This window comes from Dipteris shenzhenensis, chromosome 21, assembly GCF_047967505.1.
Source record: "Dipteris shenzhenensis isolate YYH24624 ecotype China chromosome 21, Dip_SZ_1.0, whole genome shotgun sequence".
Lineage (NCBI taxonomy): Eukaryota > Viridiplantae > Streptophyta > Polypodiopsida > Gleicheniales > Dipteridaceae > Dipteris > Dipteris shenzhenensis.
This window is the reverse complement of record NC_141616.1, coordinates 42239047-42260262: the sequence shown is the minus strand read 5'-3', so window position 1 is coordinate 42260262 and position 21216 is coordinate 42239047. Positions and strand designations below refer to the sequence as shown.

Genomic DNA, 21216 nt, shown 5'->3' with positions numbered 1-21216 from the left:
GGTTTACCCTATGACTGTCTTAAGACAGTCATAGGTGTCCTATCTTTAATTCTTTAATTAAGGGTTGGCAATGTGCCTTTACCCCAACAACCTCCCACCTAAAGGCCAATGTGCCTAAAGGGGAGAAAAGAATAAAAATTACAGCAATATACAGTTACTGTATACAAGACCATAAAGTAGGAATGGTCTCATCCTAATCCCATGATGTGGCGGCAATGTGCAAACCGCTCTGTAGGCAAGCTCTTAGTGAGCAAATCTGCAGGATTATCATCAGTATGCACCTTCACAAGCTCAAGTCGCTTGTCTTCCAGTACCTCCCTGATGAAATGATATTTGACCTCTATGTGCTTGGTCTTTTGATGAAAGACCGGATTCTTTGCCAACATGATAGCACTCTGACTATCACAATGCAAAACTGGCATATCTCCTGTAATGCCCAAATCTCCCACCAGCCGAGTAAGCCATATTGCTTCCTTGCAAGCCTCAGTGGCTGCAACATATTCAGCTTCTGTGGTTGACAGTGCAACACATTTCTGCAACCGAGACACCCATGATATAGCACCTCCTGCAAATGTGAAAATATAACCGGTAGTAGACTTCCGGTTATCCGCATTCCCTGCATAGTCTGAATCTGTAAAACCATGCACCAATGCATCCTGCCTACCATAGCATATGCACAAGTCTTTGGTACCCTTGAGATACCTCAAGACACCTTTCACTGCTTCCCAATGCCGCTTGCCTGGATTTGCCATATACCTGCTGATGACTCCCACCCCAAAAGCAATATCCGGACGAGTAGCAACCATGGCATACATCAAAGAACCAACTGCAGATGCATACGGAACCTTGGCCATTTCAGCCTTATCATCATCTGATCTGGGGCTGTCCTTACTGCTGAGTTTTAAATGTGGAGGCAACGGGGTACTAATGGACTTCCCCCCCTCCATTTTAAACCTCTGCAGTACTTTGGCAATGTACTCTTTCTGTGACAGAAACAAAAGTCCCTTGGACCTGTCACGGGTAATACGCATGCCAAGAATATGATTTGCATCACCCAAGTCTTTCATGTCAAAAGACTTATGCAGTTGTTTCTTCAAAGCACTAATCTCATGCTGAGATTTACTGGCAATAAGCATGTCATCCACATATAGAATGAGTAGCATCAAACTGCCATCCTTTGCCCGTTTGGTGTACAAGCAATGATCGGTCTCACACCGATGATACCCTTGGGACTGCATGAAGGCATCAAACTTCTTGTACCATTCTCTTGGCGCCTGCTTGAGTCCATACAAGCTCCTCTTGAGCTTACACACAAGCTGTTCTTTCCCTTTAACAGCATATCCCTCTGGCTGACTCATATAGATCTCATCATGGAGATCTCCGTGAAGAAAAGCTGTCTTCACATCCATCTGACATAAATCCATGTCATCATGAGCAACAAGAGCTAACACTGCTCTCAAAGTAGTCATCTTGACTACAGGGGAAAAGATCTCATCAAAGTCAATGCCCTTCTCCTGCTTAAATCCCTTGGCAACCAATCTGGCCTTATACCGAGGTAAAGCATTTGAATCCACTTTGACTTTGTAAACCCACTTGCATGGCAAAACCTTTCTGCCTGCTGGTAACTGCACCAAGTCCCATGTATCATTCTGAAGTAGGGAGTCCATTTCTGACTGCATGGCTTTCTCCCACTTCTTTTTCTCTGTTCTTCCCATAGCTTCCTTGAAGCTGGAAGGCTCACCACAATCTGTCAGCATGATAAAATCAGCCACATTATTGGCTCCTGGAACAAACCTGGCAGGAGGCCGTTGTGCACGGGTGCTCCTCCTAACAAACTGTTCCGGATTAGGCTGCTGTCCAGCCTGTTCTTCATGCATGACCGGTGGCTGTACCACCATATCTGGCTGTTCTACAGCCCCATCTGTTGGCACATCCAGTGGTGCATTATTGGCAAAATTATTTGGCTGATTTTCAGCCTGTATACCCTCTTGAACAGGGTGATCTGCAGCAGCCTGCTGCTGCATATAAATGGGCATTCTTTGCTGTCCAACATCATCATAAATAACCCTCCTGTATTCCACAGGTTGCACGGGTTCCTTGTGTACACTATCTTCTTTAAAGATGACATCATTGCTGCGTATAATCTTCCGTTTAACGGGATCCCATAACCTGTACCCCATTTCACCTTCGTCACCATAACCCATGAAGATGCATCTGATAGACTTTGGATCCAGTTTGGTGCGTAGGTCTTTGCGTACATGAGCAAAGCACTCGCAGCCAAATACACGTAAGTGCTTATATGAGGGTGGCTTGCCAGACCACACCTCCTCTGGCACTTTCAACTCCAAAGCCTTGTTTGGCGACCTGTTAATAATGTGAACTGCTGTTTGCACGGCTTCTGCCCAAAATCCATGGGGTAATGCAGCATAAGACAACATACATCGAACCTTTTCCTGAATAGTTCGATTCATCCGCTCACTTGCACCATTTTGAGATGCATTATGAGGGGCTGTGAGTTCCTGTTTGATGCCCTTAGCTTGGCAAAACTGCACAAAAGCATGTGACACATACTCACCCCCATTATCGGATCTGAGGCATTTCAGCCTACGACCTATCCGATTCTCAACCTGAGCGACAAACTTCTTGAAAGCATCTAAGGCATGTCCCTTATGCTTCAAGAAATAGACCCACACCTTACGTGTGGCATCATCAATGAAAGTAATAAAATATTTTGCACCCCCTAGTGATAACTGTGGCATCTCACACAAATCAGTGTGCACTAGATCAAGTGGTGCTCTATTCTGGGGAGTCCTCCTCTTATGAGGAGTCACAGAATGCTTGCCAAATATACAATGATCACAAGTAGGCAAATCTGAAAAAGAAAGAGACGGCAGATAACCCAAACGTGACAGTTCTTGCATTCCTTTAACAGACATGTGTCCCAACCGGCTATGCCACAATGAAACCTTTGGCAGCTCGGTTATGGCAACAACATGATTACCCACACTGGAAACATAAAGAGGATACAAGGTATCACTCTTAAAACCCTCAGCCACTACAGTATGGCCATCAGTAATCACCCATTTGGAATCCCCAAATGTGGTGTGGTAACCACTGTCATCCAATAAGCCAGTGCTAATCAGATTTTTCTTGATTTGCGGCACATGGCGGACACCATCAAGCATGAATGTGCGTCCATCAGGAAATACTATCTGTATACTGCCAATCCCTGCAATCTGACATGCATAGTTGTTCCCAAGATGAACAACTCCATGAGTACCTGTGTAGGAAGTAAACCACTCCCTATGAGGAGTAACATGAAAAGAGGCACCTGAATCCAAGAGCCAGGTGTGCATGTCATGGCCATCAATAACCAAAGCATGTGCTATTACAGCAGAAGAGCATAAAACATCATGTATGTCACTGTCACTGTCCTCTGCTGCAACATTCACTGCATCCAAGTCATCTGCCTTGGCCTTGCCTTTGCCTTTGCTTGTATTTCCTGCATCCTTTGTTTCAGCCTTCTTGGCTTTCTGATCCCGTATGAACTTGAAGCACTTAGACTTCACATGTCCCTTCTTGCCACAATAAAAGCATTCAATGTCCTTTTTGCCACGGGACTGACTGCGGGATTTGGACTTACTAGCAGATCTCCCCTTCTGCTGAGTCCTGCCTCTATCCTGTACTTGCAAAGCATTTGAAGACTTGCTGCCCGCATTATTCTTCATGCTCATCTCCTCCATAAGGAGAGAGCTCTCTACATCAGCATACATAAGAATAACATTTGAATTTGACAGGGTGGTCTTGAAAGTGTCCCAACTCTCAGGGAGGGTACACAACAAGAAAGTAGCCTTGAACTCCTCATCAAGGTTCAACCCCTGTGCAATCAGCTGTGTAAAGATAGAATTGAACTCACTCAAATGTGAGGTCATAGCTGTACCTTCCTTCATGCGAAGATCAACCAGCTTCTTCAACCAATAAACCTTACTGGCTGAACTCTTTTGGGCATACAATTCTTCTAGTCTGTGCCATAGACCATAAGAGGTCTTTTCAGTCTGTACATTGAACACAAGAGTGTCTGAAATAGTGAGCATGATAGCTGCCCTCGCGGACAAATCAAGCTCTTCCCAGTCATCTGCTGACATGTCAGATGGCTTGACACCCTTCACCCTTATGGGCTTAGCAATCTTCTTTAACAGAAGTACATTCAAGCACTGTTCTGCCCATAATGCATAGTTGTGTGCTCCTTCCAGTTTCTTTATGTTCAGAATTGAAGAATCACTTCCCCCTGATGCCATATCAGATGAGGAAAGTACCTAACACCCTGGAAGTAAAAAGACTGAATAAAAATTCTGATTTCTCAGAAAAACCTGCTCTATTCAAGAGCCAGAAGCACTCTCAATGGTGCTGTTTTTACTGTCAGTAAAATCTGCAGCAAAACAGTAAATGACCCTGCAAAAACTGTACCTTCTGACACACTGTTCTGAGCTCAAAGAGGCATAAAAGAACAGTAATTTCAGACTGCTGCTGCTGCTCAACAAGTGCTTAACAGTGCATAATCATCTGACAAAACCACCAACACTGCTGTACTGACTGTACTGATCACTTCTCCCACCTCAGATGAGGTCTTGCACTGAGTTAAATTGCAGAAACCACTTGACTAACACCCAAAAAACAGTAAATGATCCTTCAGCCTGTCACAAAGCCTGCAACAGTAAATGGGATAAATCCCAAGCAATCACCCTTCTGCCAAGGGGATAAAATGCATCTGAAGATCTCTGTCAGTGACCCAAGTGATATCAAACAAAGTCTGGGCAAAAGCCCCTTGATCTGACACCTGAACCAAGTGTAGAACACCTCAACACTGAGGTAGCAAGCAATATGAAAATCTCTCTGACAAAATCATCCACCAGTGTAATGCATATACTGCCCTGTGTAGAAATGACATACACAGATCCCAACGTACAAACACTCAATGAGTAACCTTTTGAGCACTGTCAACGATGGACAGTTAGGGACCGAGTAAACTCGATGCGCCCTGGCCAAGCGTGGCTCAACTGAAGTTCTCTGAGTGTGGCACAAGAAATGTGACCTGCAAGAAAATGTCACCTCGACACTGCGGAAATCAAGACAAAAGTGTGGTCTCTGGCACCACACTGCCTCAAGGCATACAATGCATCACCTTCCGGGCAAAAGCCCTATGATCTGCTCACCTGTAAACTGAGATTCAAACCCAGTAAAAGCATATGTCCTTTTGCAAAATCAAGGCATTACATTTCCAGAACAGAATAACTGTGCAATCAACCACACACTGTGGTTCCTTCACCTCAAGCACGAGATGAATGAAAGTACTTGCTGTACTTTCAAGATAAGACAGTTTTGTGAACTGAAAATGACCTTGAATCAAGAGGAATGAAGAGCAGAATGCTGTTTCAACTCTCTTTCTTCCTTACTTCCGTACTTGCTGTACTTGTACAACAGCAAGATCCAAAAAAACTTTGGACACAGATCCCGAGAAAATGTACCTCCCTGCTGTACACAGATCGAAAAAAAGCTCTGATGTAACTTCCTGTGGGTGTGGCGGCGTCGTCCGTACAGCTGTACGAAAATTCGTACGACTGTACGGTAGTCCGTACGACTGACGTCCGTACGGCTGCCCTTGGAGTAGGCTGCGCGACGCTACAGCTTCGCCCTGCAGCTGTGTAGCTGCTTGATGCAGCTCCGCCCTGCAGCTGTGTAGCTGCTGTACAGCCCGCGTCGCCTGCAACCGTGCCTACGCCACAGCCCACGCCTACGCCCGCACTGTCGCCCTGCAGCGAAATGCACCGCCGTACCCTGATCTGCTCGACGCGCTGCACACTGGTCTGCTGCCCTGCAGGCGAAATGTGCCGCCGCAGTCCGTCCGTACGACTGTACGGACGACGTACGGCCGTACGGATCTGTCCGTACGGAAAAGGGGTAGGCTAGGAAGAGGAGGCTCTGATACCAGTTGTGAGGGGTAGAGTAGTGGAAGAGAGCAAGAGAGTGAGAGTGAGAGTGAGAGAGAGTGACACTCTAGTGCGGGTGTGAAGAATGATTGAGCCACACCACAAACTCAGTTGTGTTTTATTAGGATTAGGTTTACCCTATGACTGTCTTAAGACAGTCATAGGTGTCCTATCTTTAATTCTTTAATTAAGGGTTGGCAATGTGCCTTTACCCCAACAGGATGGCCAAAGGTTGTGACTCCTCCTTGGCCCAATCCATTGCCTCCCAGAATGTGAAAATGTTGTCCAGGATGCTGCGCTCCTATACAAAGCCAATATGTGTATCATGGATGATGTCGATGAGATGAGGTTGCAACTGCAAACTCAAGACCTTAGCGAGGATCTTGTATGCGGTGTCAAGCAGGGTGATCGGTCTCCACTGCCAGATGTCTGACCTATCTCCCCTTGCAGGATCAAACAAATCCACCCCCTGCTCAGGGATTGAGGAAGGGAACCCGTGTCAAAGATCCCCCGACAAGCTGAGTAGAAGGGGGTGGAGATGATCTCCCAGAAGTTACGAAAGAATGCCGGAGTCAAGCCATCTTCGTTAGGACAATTCTGGGTCGGAAGGGCCTTGAGGGCTTCCCAAAGCTCCTCATTCGTGAAAGGCTCCTCTAGTCTCCTGCACAACTCCCGTGAGACTACTATTGGAACACGGTCCCACGCTAACTCTCAGGCCGCAAGGCAAGTTGGAGTCACCCTCTCCGCTTGAAAGGCTGGCTATAGAAATCCGTGGTCGGCTCTAGAATCTCTTGTGGATCAGTGTGCAAAATGCCCTGCGGATCCCTTGATCATTGTAGTTGCGTGCCTACCAAATTCCAATCGAAGTCCAGTGGTCTAAAAAAGTTGCTTCGTCATCCCATCCTCCTACTGATGCCAATATTACCATACATGAAATTGGGCTGCACACCCCCTAACATGCCGTGCATACCTGGCTGAAAACCCATTGCATAATTCCCGTATACACCTGGTCCTCCTCCGACTTGACCAGCCATAGCCTAAAACACAGATCCTCCCCAAAATATCCTATGTGAGCACTTGCATATCTCAAGCTGTTACGGAACCAATCCCGTGGAAAGCAACATCAGCACTCAGCCCTGGGCTGTTACAGTGCCCCTCAACTAACAACCAACAGATTTGCAATGCACAGCAAGGCACCCTAACTGACCACTTGTGAGTAAACTCACCACACAATCACCTGGAAAGCAGCCCCATCCTGAAATCAACCCAAAATCTCAACTACCAGCCTTCAACTACCCAGCAACAGACCAACCACATCATCCACAGATTGGTCTCTATTAGAAATCAGCAAAGGGCAGACCTGCCAGCAAAAACACAGCCCAGAATGCCCAAAATGCAACTCGCCCAACCTGTAGGAGCTCCGGAACAGCTCGAAAGTGCCACAGATCAAATCGCCCACACTCCAGGAGCACTTGCACAGCCCCAAAACCAAATCGCCCAGCTACTAGGCCAAGAAATCCGCAAAAAAAGTATCCAGAAGAAATTCGCCCACTTATCTGGCTCCTGAAACAGCAGAAATCTCCTCCTAGTCAAATCGCCTCACTCCCCTGGCACCAGAATCAGCAGGATTCAGCCCTGCAAACAATCGCCCTGCCCCCTGGAATAGCCAGAACTCAGCCCCAGATGAAATCGCCTATGCAAATCCTGCTCCAGAATTGCCTACAAACCTCCAGAATCAACTCGTCAGATCTACCCCGGACTAGCTTGGAAGCAGGGAAAAACCAATCGCAATTCACTCTGGCAGCTTCAAATTAGCAACCAGATTTTTACCACTCTTTTGGATCACCGGAAAACTACCCCAAGGCACAATTAATACACCAACACGTGCACAAATTGCTTGGGATCACTCGGAAATAATTCCCCAAGCCTGATACATGCACCAGAACTCTCGGAATTCCCGTACCACCAAGGTCCAAGGTATTCACAAATAAATTCAATAACATTAGAATTCACATCCTCGAGACATCCCCTAGGAAGATGAATGACTAGTGCTAAAGCTAGGTCTTACTAGCATTGAATATCATCATCTTGGTCTTCCCAATACTGACCTTCATGTCGCAATTATCGCAAAAAGCCTCTAGAGTTGACAAATTGTTTTGTAAACCTACTAGTGTGTCTGAGATCAAGGCCACATCAGGTGGACAAGGACAAGTGTCCTCCCCACCCACCCAATGTGTCCACAAAGGAAGCCAACTTGTCAATGTGGAGCCCGAAAAGCATGGGGAGCAAGAAGCACCCTTGTTGTAAACCAATGGTGCCCACCGAAATGGTGTCATCTCCAATCCCCAATGCTCGAATTGTGAGACGAGGCAAGCCAATAAGACTAAAGCAAAACCCTTACGAAATTCCACGAAGCAGCAGTAAACCTTTTGTTTCATGTGTCTGGCCTCCTCAACAATGGCTCTAGGAATAAAGTTGTGATCAAGGTGGAGTAGTCTCTAATACCTAGATGAGTCCAAGAACATGCCCAAACTCATCCTCTAAAAACACAACATTGTCACGGGCATCCACAGCCCGTGGCCATGCTGGACTGCCACGCAGGCAACCAGCTCAATAGGAGCCCATGCAAGCAGCCACACCGCATGGGACTGCCACAGAGTCAGCCAACAAGGACAGGGCGCAGCAACAGTCGCAGCAGAGGCCCCACATCAGCAGCCAATCGACTGCCACGTGGAGTGGTCGGTGCCACATCAGCAGCCAATCGGCCACGTCAGCCCAGTTGGTGCGCAGCAGCAGGGCCGGCCCTGCTGGTCAGTCAGTTTTGAGGCCCAGGGGGACCTATAAAAGGCAGCCCCTTGGCCTTCATTTCTCATCCTCCATCCTTCAGTGAAGCAGCACCTAGGCCTCCCTGCAGCAAACCAGCAAGGTAGCCACAGCCTCTTCAGGGATCTATTGAGGATTCACCTCCTCTAGGAAGTCTAGTCTTCCAGTTTTGCAGTGAAGGTTTCGCCCCTTCATAGAGTTGTATTCAGCCCTTTGGGCATTCATTATTCAGATACCTATTCCCTCTTCAAAGGTCCACTACATTTCTCTTCCTCTGATTCTCTCACTCACATCCACAGCATCAGTTTGTGTATTGAGTGCATCATCTTGCAGTTGCAGTTAGTATTGAGCAAGAGAGAGTGAAGATAGTCATCTCCCACTACATTGGTATCAGAGCTTCAGATTCTTTCCTGAGACAGAGGGTTATCCTCTTTCTTTTTTTGTATTTTGTTCTGGTATCTTCTTTCTTGAGACAGAGGGTTATCCTCTCTTTTTTTTTGGTATTTTGTTCTGGTATCAGAGCTTCAGATTCTTTCCTAAGACAGAGGGTTACCCTCTTTCTTTCTTTTGTATTTTGTTATAGTATCAGCGTTTCAAATTATTTCCTGAGACAGAGGGTTATCCTATATTTAATTTTTGTATTTTGCTCGTATCCCGGGCTAGAGGTAGCACCATATTCCATTAGCCGCTCCACATCGCGCATCGGGCCGGCTCCCGTCTTCACCCATAGGTCTTTACACCTTGCAGCGTGAGGGGAAAGTTCGTTTCCAGGAGTCAGGAGGTTCAGGTCAGTCAGGGACAGCCCCATCGTTTATGGTCTAGACAAAATCCGGTAAGGACACCATGGCACCAGTGAGCAGTCCAACATAGGGGGGAGGGTTCAGTGTCTCCACCACCACCCCCACCACAGAATCCTGCAGACACTTCCATGTCTACCATGATAGACATGCTGCAGGCTATGATGCAGATGCAGCAACAACAGTCCAAGGCTCTCTTCACCCGCATGACCCAGCTTTAGAAAATGCGGGAAGATCGTGAGCAGGCCACCAGAGAGCGCAAAGGGCTAGCTCGGGAGGCAAAAGAAGAACGTGATCAGGAGGCTCAGGAAGCAAAAGAAGAACACGATCGAGAGGCTCAAGAAGCCAAGGAACTCTGAGACCGCAAGGCTCGGGAGGCCAAGGAACTCCGAGAACGTACCGCTCGAGAAGAGAAGGAAGAACGGGATCGGTAGCTTCTCATTTCTCTACTCCGACCAGCGAAGGGAGAAAAGGAGAGACTTCCACCTCCAACCAAGCCTTCCTTTCTGGGGAAGCTCAACTTCACACGGTACGATGGTAAGCAAGAACCCTTAGTGTTGACTTCGTGGCTCAATCGGTTTAAAAGCTATTTTTCAGTGATGCCTACTACAAAGGACAACGAGCGGTGCATCCTAGCATCCATGCATCTCACAGGTGAGGTGGTCACCTGGTGGCTCAAGTGGCAGAAGGACCACTATTGTGCGGACAAGGAGACACCTTTCTACAGCTGGACAAAATTCGTGAAAGATCTTCGATCACGATTCCTGCCACCACAGTACCTGGACAGGCTCCGGAGTCAATTCTACAAGCTACGCTAGAGGGACACCGAGTCAGTGAATCATTATGCCAATAAATTCACGCAGGTATTCGTATAGTTGCAGCTGGAGGAGAATCAGAAGCTGAGCAAATTCCTTCATGGGCTGCGATCAAACATCTAGTGGTACGTCCATAGTTTTCGGCCACAGGACTATGAGTGTGCATATGAGCTTGCTCAAAATTTCGAGCTCATGCACAAGGGTCAAGGACCCAAGTAGTTCAACAGTAAGAAGCCCCCGGATTCCTCCACCATAGATGGAGGAAAGAAAGCCAGAACAGGGCAACAGAAGAAGAACTGGCCAGCAAAAGACAGCAACAGCTATGGAGGGTACTTGGATGCAGCAACCTGAACGACCTATGCCAAAGAGAACCGATGCTTCTTTTGCCATGAGCAAGGGCACAAAAAGCAAGACAACCTCAATGGTTATAGAGGAGATCAAAAAAGATCAATAGAAGGGGGACTCTCACCAGTTTCCCACCATGTTCCAGTTCTACGGACAGATTGGCAGCCAAAAAGTCCTCATCCTCATAGATTCAGAGAGTTCCAAGGACATCATTTCTACCAAAGCTGCTTAGCAAGCCAAGTTAACTCTCACCCTGTCTGATACCATCATCCCGAATGAGACATTCATAGGACAGCAGGCAGATAGCAACAAGGTGGCCTCAGGCGCCACTCTAAAGATAGGAGGATGGGCAGACACCCGTACTTTTTTGGAGCCCTATGGTGGCACCAGTTCGAAGTTCACCCAGACTATTAAATGTTAGAAACATGGTGGAGAGAGAGGGAGAGAAGGTTAGGGTGTGAGGAAATGATACATGAATGAAAACATAATGAAAGGCTATCTTATTCATTATCATGAGACGTACAAGCCTTATATAGGCTACTCACTCACACACTAGCAAATAGTGCATATGGGCTAAGTCCCATAATGACATGTGGCACTCACACATGACTCACACACGAGAACTAATACTAGATCACCTAGTACTACACACTAATACATCACATCACCACACTCTTTGGCTATGATATCTCCAACATTAAAATTCCAGACCACGGGGGTAAGTTCATCACTTGGCTTAAAGACACTTCGCCTCGCCCTTTGATTTCCAAAATCTTGATGGCACACAAGATTCGCAAGGGAGGAGAAGCATACATTGTCTATGTCAACGTGACCAATACAGAAGTTCTAGCTAGGACCCCCGAGCAAGATGTACTCCTTCAGCAATACCAAGAAATTTTCCTCACATTGAGCTTGCCTCCAGCCTTACCACCCAGTTGGCCAGAGGGCCATCGTATTGAGCTTTTGCCTGGATCATCACCTCCCAGCAAGCATCCTTACCGTCTCAACAAGACGATGGAGGAGGAGCTTGAGCAACAGTTAGAGGAGTTGTTACGCAGTGGCTTCATCCGCCCTAGTAACTCACCGTATGTAGCTCCGATCCTCTTCGTCAAGAAGGACAATTCAGCTCGAATGTGTGTGGATTACCGCGTGTTGAACAAGCTGACCATCAAGAGCAGGTTCCCCATGCCAAGGATCGGCTACATCTTGGAGCGCCTTAAGGGCCCCGGAGCCAAGATGTTCTCAAAAATTGATCTAAAGACTGGGTACCATCAGATCCGGATTCATGAGCCGGATATTCAAAAGACAGCATTCCACACAAGAAAGCCCAGCATGAATTTGTGGTGATGCCCTTTGGTCTCACAGGGGCACCCCCATCCTTCAACCGTATGATGCTTCAAATCTTCAAACCGTTGATCGGTAAGAGTGTCTGTGTTTCTCAACAACATTCTAATTTTCTCAAAAAATCCAACACATCATATGAAGCACGTTCAACACGTTCTTCAACCTCTGAAGGACAACCAGTTGTACACCAATGCCAAGAAAAGCAGTTTTTTCTTGGAGGAGCTACATTATTTGGGCTACATCATCACTGCAACAGGTGTTTGCCTGGACCAAGCCAAGGTGAAGGATTTTGTGGAGTGGGAGGTGCCTACCATAGCACAAGAGATTCGGATGTTCATGAGCATTTGCCAGGCCTATCGGGAGCATATCAAGGATTTGGCAAAAATTGCAGTTCCCATCACCAATCTCTTACAAGGAGTAAAAGCCAGGAAATAGCCTATCACCTTTACTCCAGCAGCTCTTTAGGCCTTTGCCCAGTTGAAGGAGGCAGTTACTACAACACCGTGCCTAGCATTGGCACAATGGGATCAACCCTTCAATGTACGGACTGATGCTAGCGACTATGCCATTGGCGGTTTTAGAGTAGAATGTTCACCCCGTCGCATTCCAGGGACGCAAGTTGCTTCTAGCAGAGACCAGATACTCAGTCTATGACAAGGAGTTATGTGCAGTCATCCATGCTCTCAAGACATGGAAAAACTCTCTATGGTCACAATTTCACAATCAAGCCTTGCGGTGGCTTCAGACCATGCCCGCCGCTCAGTGGTCCGATCAACAAACCAGATGGAGCCAGACTTTTCAGCAGTTTGGCGGCATGATCAAGTATGAGCCCGGATCAGAGAATGTTGTGGCACATGCTCTTGGCAGAAGAGGAGGAATGGTCACCTCTATTTCCATAGTCCAAAAGTCTTCTATCGAGGAGATGCGCAACCAGTACTATACGGATGCAGATTTCCAGACTTCTTGATACAAAGTCATGCTTGATGAACGCTCAGGCAACTATGCTATGCATGACGAGTGGTTATTCTTCAAAGGACAACTTTGTGTGTTGCCCTCATACCGTGCTACCATACTCCATGATATGCACGATTCTCCAACAGGCGGACAAAGAGGCGTTGCAGGCACTCTCGAGAAGATAGAGCGTAAGTTTTTCTGGCCTCATTTATGCAGTGATGTTCATCAATATGTCTCATTGCGAGGTGTGCCAGCAAGTGAAGGTATCTCACAGGAGCTACCAGGATTACTCTAGCCCCTCCAGATTCCGAACCAACCCTTTGAGTAGATTAGCATGGATTTTGTTACAGACCTTCCACTATTGGTACCAGGAACACCATGTGCCTAACCATCGTGGACAGGTCTAGCAAGTTTCTCATGCTAATTCCATGCAACGGTACCATCAACACACAAGACACTAGCTTGTATATTTCTCAGATGATGGTATCCGATGTGTGGCATGCCTCGTATCATTGTGTCCGACAAGGATTCCAAGTTTACCAGTCATTTTCAGAGAGCCCTATTTGACAACTTTGATACCAAGATCAGTTTCTCTAGTAGTTTTCATCCACAGTCAGATGGCGAGTCAGAAGTTAGCATTTGATATTCTGAAATGCGTTGTTGCGGATGCTTGGTCCCACTGGGAACAATACTTACCCCTAGTTCAAGACAACAGTCGTTCTTCTAGTGTGAGTCGGACTCCCTATGGAGCAGCTTTCGGCAAGAAGTTCAAGTCCCTTCCCACCAGGACATCCGAGAAGGTATATGAAGCCGATCGCATCACAGAGACCTATGAGCAGATCATGGAATCAGTAAAAGACCACATTGCCAAAGCCTAGGAGTCCTACACACACCACTTAAGATAGAAAGAATTAACGCAAAACCAGCAGGCCGCAACATGGACGAAAACTGCACAAGGTGAAATTTGCATGTCTGCTAATACGGCAAAAGCATATACCTAGATGAGTCCAGGAACATGCCCAAACTCATCCTCTAAAAACACAACATAGTGCAGTTTCGATCTCATGATAGTCACTCATAAGATTGAAAACCATAAACTCCATCATGCATAGCAGGGACTAGCTACTATGACATCCCCACTAACGTCATCAGCGCCCAACAATGGGTGTAGACCATAGTACAAACATATGCTCTCACATATACAAATCCACACACCCACATAAACTTGGAGTAGTCTCGCCTGAAACCTTCTATTTCGATTGTCTGGCCTCCTCAACAATGGATCTAGAAGTAAATTTGTGATCAAGGTGGGGTGGTCACGCGTGAAACCTACTTGACCCTCTACCCACATGCCTACCCACTCAGCTTGCTCAATGATATGTATCTCGAACCCCAAGCCCTACAATTTGCAACAGATGGCCCACCACGATGGTCCAATAGTCACTAGTGTCCTTAGGTCTCTTGCTTTGTGGATCGGGACAATGGTGTCGATGGTTCAGGTTGTAGAAAAACCTGTGCAAAAACCTCATTAAACAACTTGGCCAAGATCTGTGCAGGTATCTATCAGCCGCGAGTCAAGAGCTTAGCTTGGAGGCCTTCGTGATCCTCGTCTTTGCCATTCTCGAGTTTGATTTATTCGTTCAGTCGGGAGATGGTGAAAAGGGTAGAATTGGTGGGACAAGGAATGTCTAAAATCTTTGGTTGGTGCTGGTTGGGGACATCATATAGGGTATCGCATACTTCTTTCAAAGAGCAGGGTCCTGGGTAAGGCATGGTGATCGATTAAGGTTGTTCAGGAATTCCTACACGTGCCATCAAAAATATACGTTTCTTTTGCCTCACCACTCTCTGCCCACCTGCCCCAAGTCAAGGTGTCCCGATTTGGTCTAAGGGCTTTGCATTCGTCATCCAAAAAAAAAAAGCCATCTAAGGGCTTTGCATTCGTCATTGTACCAGCTCTTTTTTGTGGCATACCACTCGATAATTTTCCCCATGGAACTAACAGCGAAAGAGAAGGATTGTTGTGCAGTGTTGTCGATGAAGTGAGTGAAGACTGGGCTTTTGCATCAAAGGTGGGCTTATAATCTATATCCTCGAAAAATCTGGTCAGATGGCAGCCATAAATCTGATCAAGACAATGATGGACGTGGTACTGATAGTAAGTCAAAAGAGTGGGTGGAGGAGGATGCAGGAGGGGCTGGGGTAGAGCTAGGTGAAAGGAGATGTGTGATTGGTCCGATTGTGCCCATGCCCCTCCTCGTGAAGTTTGTAAGTGTATTGCTCTGATCCTAGCCGGACATTATACATGATCAGCTCATGAGCTGTGCAACATGTCTAGCAAAAGCTTGCTAGTGTTTATCCTCAGATTTATGTCTGTGGCAACAAGATATCATTATGTCACCTCCAACTAGAAGCTAGACTTCAGAATAGATGAGTCACAGGATGTGGATAAATCCTCATGACCACAATCATCAAAGAATGACAAATCTGAGGAAGTAAAAGAAAATCACACAGACAAAAAATAGGTGGGACGAGGGCAGACTAAGCAAACTCAAAGAGTGACACTATCATCTCAAACTCACACCGTTTCCCAATCTTTATGTAGTGCAGAAAAACGGTAGCATCGACCCTGTCATTCTATACATTACACGCAGTTATAACACCCTCATTGAGAAAGGCTGCACTTTGCGCACAATAATTTATGGCAATTCCACTATTTATGGAGCACAGAAGTACAGCAGCAGAAAGATGTGAGACAATTAGAATAGTAAAGGCTTACAACGTTTTATGTCACTTGTGTCATGGTACATCCCAAAGCTAGCCATTGGAACACAGCCAAAGGGATCCTCCCGTACATATAGTGTACTATGCATTTTGAGATCTTTTATGAAAGATTCAAACCACAAGGATTCAGTGACCATGATTGGGTAAGTAAGCAAGAACAGGAAGTCCACCACTAGATATAACTTCCCAATCTGCAGTTGGAGTATCTCATAGGTGACGCAAAAAAGCTAAACATCTGACTCTTTCTTCCACAGACATTGAATACATGAGCGCTTCAGCAATGTTCGAAGCAAAGGTTGCTTGGTAATCTTGGAATAACACAAGTAGCTTCAATTCCAGACTTGCGTTGCTTTGTCAAGAATCCTATACATCACACCATAACCAAGCAAATCAGGTACCAATTCATCATAGAGAAATTGGAGGATTGCACATGTGCAAAAAGATGTTCTGTCCAACATATTGACCAAGCCAATACTAAAGGGGTTGTTCTTTCTTTGTACCTATCCAAGACAACTCTTAAAGAGGAGGCTTGATGATACATATGACACCAATAAGAATTAGATAGTATGAATCTTTTTGAGTGCATATACCATCCCAATTATGAGGATAATCCCAACTATGAATCTTTAAATACTATATATCTTTTTGAGTATGCATTTAAATAGTATAAATCTTTTTGAGTGCATATATCATCCCAACTGTATTGCGTTTATAAGGATAATCCCCTCATTCGTTGTAACCATTCATTATATTTGTGTGACTCTAGGTTACTTTGATCACTAGCACTAAGACATATAGACCAAAGTTCAATATCTTGGTAGTTCTACGTGGAAGCTTACGATTCTACATGTGGCATGCCCATGTAATATTCACATGAAGTATAAGCATGAGGTCCCAAGATTAATATCGTTGCCTAGAACAAATACTTTCACTTAAGAAATATGAAATGTTACCCCAAGAAGTAGCAATCCAGTGTATAACTGCGGGTGTGAATATTTCATTCTTCTTAAATCCTCTAGCTTATGGTCCCAAAAAAATTCGTTAGGGTTTAGTTTCCTTACAAAACCGTCACTTTCTTCCTATCTTCAAGTGGTTGCAATACATTTCACTATCTTCAAGTGGGTGCAATACATTTCACGTTGCTCTTAAACGTGTGTTCTCTCCTCTCCATTTCTCTTCAAAATGAAAGATCTTTGATATTATATACAACGTACTCCATGAAGAGGATAGCTATAAGCTATCACCAAAGGAACCCCGTGTAGCACCTTATGCTACCCATCCTGGATTCAATTAGGAAGCAGTTACTCCCAGTGCAACATATTACTGATCTCAAATGAAGAGCAAAGTGATTAAGACTGCTACCTTTTGTCTTTCATGTCAATAAATGAAAATATATACATCTCCAACCTCTCACATTACAAGAAAACGTTGAGAAATCAAAACCATGGACTTCACTGTGACATTGCCAATGCAATAATCAAATAAGGGCCGTTGTTTATCTTTTTAAATGGTACACTAGAAAAATTTCGCTCTGGGTCATGTCATTGCTCCCTTTACGTTGTGCAAGTGTTCAAACTCCGTGGTTTACCACCAGAGACTATTAATTTTATAGAGATCCCAAACTCGCAAGTGTCTTCTAGGTCTCCTTTCGGCACAGCCAATTAAATAGTTCAACATACAATCTAGACATAAATAGAACGGGTCAAACTATCGTCTAGTCTAGACTCTTATAAATTGAAACTATACTAAAGTGCCACAGGTATGACACCTATTCAAGCGTCCTATAATCAAAAGGAAGTAGCCCTTAAGACTCAAAGTATGCACGAAATGCAAGACATTTAGCTACAAGTTAGGGTTCAAACGAGTTAACCGCAAGAACGGCATCAACACTCAACCCACAAGTCGATCTGGCATCTAAATTATAAGTTGAGTTATCAAATTTTGGTATAAATAACATGTCGATAAAAGAATTATCTCCATATTTTTTACCCAACCGCAACTAAACCATCATCAAAGCGATCCCCATCATCACCTTCGTGTAGACTGTGCTACCTCGCCGACATGGCTTCTTGTCGTGCTACTTTGATGATCTTGCTCTGTACCGCTCCAAATTTCCCAGGTTTTTGCTTTGATTGGGAGGGGACCTCTAGACTCATGATGTGAAACTTCAACCCTTTCCCACAACTCTAACTATCGATGGATCGATGGATTGATTCTTGTGAAGGGGTATGCCTTTCAGACGCGGGGCACTACCAACAGGCCTAGCCCCTAACAAAGAAACACAACCTTATGGAAGAGAGACTATCTTCCATAGACAAAATGTTGACTCTCTATCAAGAAGCTACTTGTTGGCTCTACATAGTAATCTATAGGTTCCATAGGTATCCTTTTCTAAATTTGCATTACTCCCTTATGTTGCAACCGTGACAAGCAACGTTTCTACAATAATTCCGCCAAAGGAAGGTTTAATTTTAATGTTGATACATGCTATAAAGGCGAATATCAAGCCAAGCCTCCTTTGTGTCAGAAAGAAAGTAGAATATAAGTAGCCCTTGAAAGCCACCAATGTCGCCTTAAAACAAAATGGGAGGAGAACATGAAAGCGGAGGATAGAAGACTGACGAACGTGCAGCAAAATGCGAGCTGAATGGGGCAAAACGACAACAAAAGCGAAGCGTGTACTTCAGCACAAAAGATTTGCGGAGAACGAACCCAGCCGAGAGGAGAGAGAGAGAGAGAGAGAGAGAGCGCATTACTGATGATGAACGAGCAAGCTACCCAGCCGCCAGTGCGGGCGCGAAGGACGGGGCGACCTCGAAAGTCGACGGATCCATCTTGGACGAAGAGGGAGGGGTCGGGGGAAGGGAGAGGATGGTAAGGGAGTAACGAAGACGAGACGATCTCCGGGTCAAGGGATGCAGCAGCAGCCGCCATGGCGACCAGCAACACAAACACACACGAGAGTGAAGTAGAAGAGAGTGAGCGTGGAAGAATAAGAAGGTGGAATATACAAGGTAATCAGTTGCGACACGGAATCTCCAAAGCGTGGCAGGGAATAAGTTGAGGTTCCTCCATGTGATCACTAAGGGCCTTAGAGGAGCTCCTCGCGTGAGCTAGGAGGGCTATCCCAGCTCTCCAGGAGCTTGTTTCCAAGTCCCAGCATTGAATGAAGTTTGGAGGTGCATTTCTATGCTGTGCAACAGGTGGAGCCGGTAGAAGGCTGCATTTCTAAGGTGTGCAGCACGTGCATCCGGTGGAGATTAAACATTATCTACACACAGGGACGCGCGTTCTTGAGAGAGCAGTCCTACCTAGCACCACTATTGGCGCGGGGAGGCACTCCTAGCACATGAATGGGGCTAGCATGGGTTTAGGATGGGAATCTTTTTGTCATCATTTCTCCCATCCTGTGGCAACCAGAATGGGTTCCCCTTTTTTAGGGATTCCAAAACATGGGTTGTCCTTGTCCCCACGTGGTCCCCACCTCCTAAACCCATCCCTAGCTCTTTTTGGCCTGCCACGTTTAAAGTGGAAGTCTAAGGGGGCTTAGCACATGGGAAGAAATAGGATGGGAATGGGAAAAGGTGGTCCAGGTGGTCCCATGCATATTTCTATCCTATTCCTATCCCACCATGTACTAACAAAACAAGTTGAATTACATTCATAAGGCATGCAGGGCCATTAAGTTAAATTTATATTAGTGTAAATAAGTGAGTGGTCTAACTAGTAGATAAAGTTAGTTCCTGATAGAGTATGTTGTTTTGGTTTGTTAGTCCGTATGTGGTCTATAATTGATCCGTGAACAATTATCGGTTGGTGAGTTAATTGTGTCATATTTTTATTTGTCATGAATGTATGTAGGTTTTTCGTTTTATTGTTGAAATTTTTATAGTTAATGTTGAAGTCTCCTATGATTGTTGTTGGTGTGTTTGGTTGTAAGGTTGAAAGAATTTTTTCTAGTGAATATAGAAGTGTAGAAGTGGATGATGAAGGAGAATTGTATGCATTTATGATTGCAAAATTGTCCATGTTTGTGCTTCTGAAGGTAGTTAACAAGCATTCGCAACCTTTGTTTTGTATGTATAATTCTTCTTGCAATTGCATTTCATTTTTGTAACATGTTGCAATCCCTACTCCATTAGTTTTTTGTAGGCATGTGAAGTTAGGTAACAATAGTGGGTTGAATTTGTTATGCAATTCTTGAAAACAAATTACTGTGGCACTTAAGAGGCTTTTGTCATGTAATATGTCTCCAAAGTGTGAGTTTAGGGTTCTTGTGTTAAGAGACTGTAATGTATTTTCTATGCAAGACATCCAAGAATCCCAAAATGCACTCCACCGGCTACCATTCATGTGATGATGGATACAGATCTGAAAACCAAAACACATTTTAGTTTATGCTAAAAATAAAAATGCTCGAAACTACCATTCCAAAACTGAAAGAGTTAAAAACTCACAATTGGGCCTCTGTCGTGGAAGATAATCTGGATAATTATGCAGCGCAAGTTCATTGTGCATATATACATGTTCGACTAGTATTGAATCCTTATCTATATACACTAGGCCATGTGCTTTGATGGACGAAGGATCAAATGCAAGGGATTCCATTGTCAATCCTTGGGAACGATGGATTGTTCGAGCAACAATAGGCTGAATTGGGAATTGTGTTCGTGATACAGTGTTCAAGTAGTTTTTTCCTATTTGGAATTCACGTGTGATTGTATGTATTGGTGTCCAATTTGATGGGATGTTTTCATTGTAAAGCGAAGTGGAATTGAATCTAGCTTTCTTACCAATGTTGATGTTGGTAACAAAACCCATAATATTTTATGATCCGCTTGTATGTTAGAGTCTTTGAAGATACCATCGGCCTCATTGACCAATCCATTTGAAATGTCAAAATTTCCCGAGCAAATTTCTATTATCATTTCAAGTTTTAAGAGTAGCGTTGTGTGCAATCCTCCCGTATTCTTTGGATCTGTTGGTATTGCTTTTTTTTTTGCACATGTTTTGTGTTTCTTGTCAATAGCATGAAGAATATGTGGTTTATTATTTAGCAATTCAAATACTTGTTTGTTATGATTGTCCTTATCACAATTTGTGTAGAATAAGTGAGGTATATTTTGTTTTTGTGTTGATTTTCTGAAGAACTGTTTGTTAATGTAACTAATGTCCTCAAACGTATGTTTGAATAGGATGTGAATGTACGTAGGATTGTTTTGCGGCATTGGTATGCTTTAATTCGTAGAGAACTTTCTCTTTCCAATATGATGTCACCAATTGAATTGTTTCTTGATTGTTGCATAAAAACCCATGAACCTTTTGTTGGACTTGCTTGGCATAAATCTCCGCATAAGATAACATCAA

The 21216-nt window shown here is 44.9% G+C and overlaps 1 protein-coding gene across 1 annotated transcript in view; it reads right to left on the bottom strand.

The window, feature by feature from the left end:
* Positions 1–18912, bottom strand: part of LOC147888872 (protein NRT1/ PTR FAMILY 8.3-like) — a 32088-nt gene extending 13176 nt beyond the window's left edge. Inside the window, exon 1 of the mRNA XM_087392308.1 lies at positions 18606–18912. Coding sequence (XP_087248434.1) covers positions 18606–18783 — 178 coding nt within the window. The 5' untranslated portion in view covers positions 18784–18912. The remainder of the gene's footprint in view (positions 1–18605) is intronic.
* Between the last annotated feature and the right edge of the window lie 2304 nt (positions 18913–21216).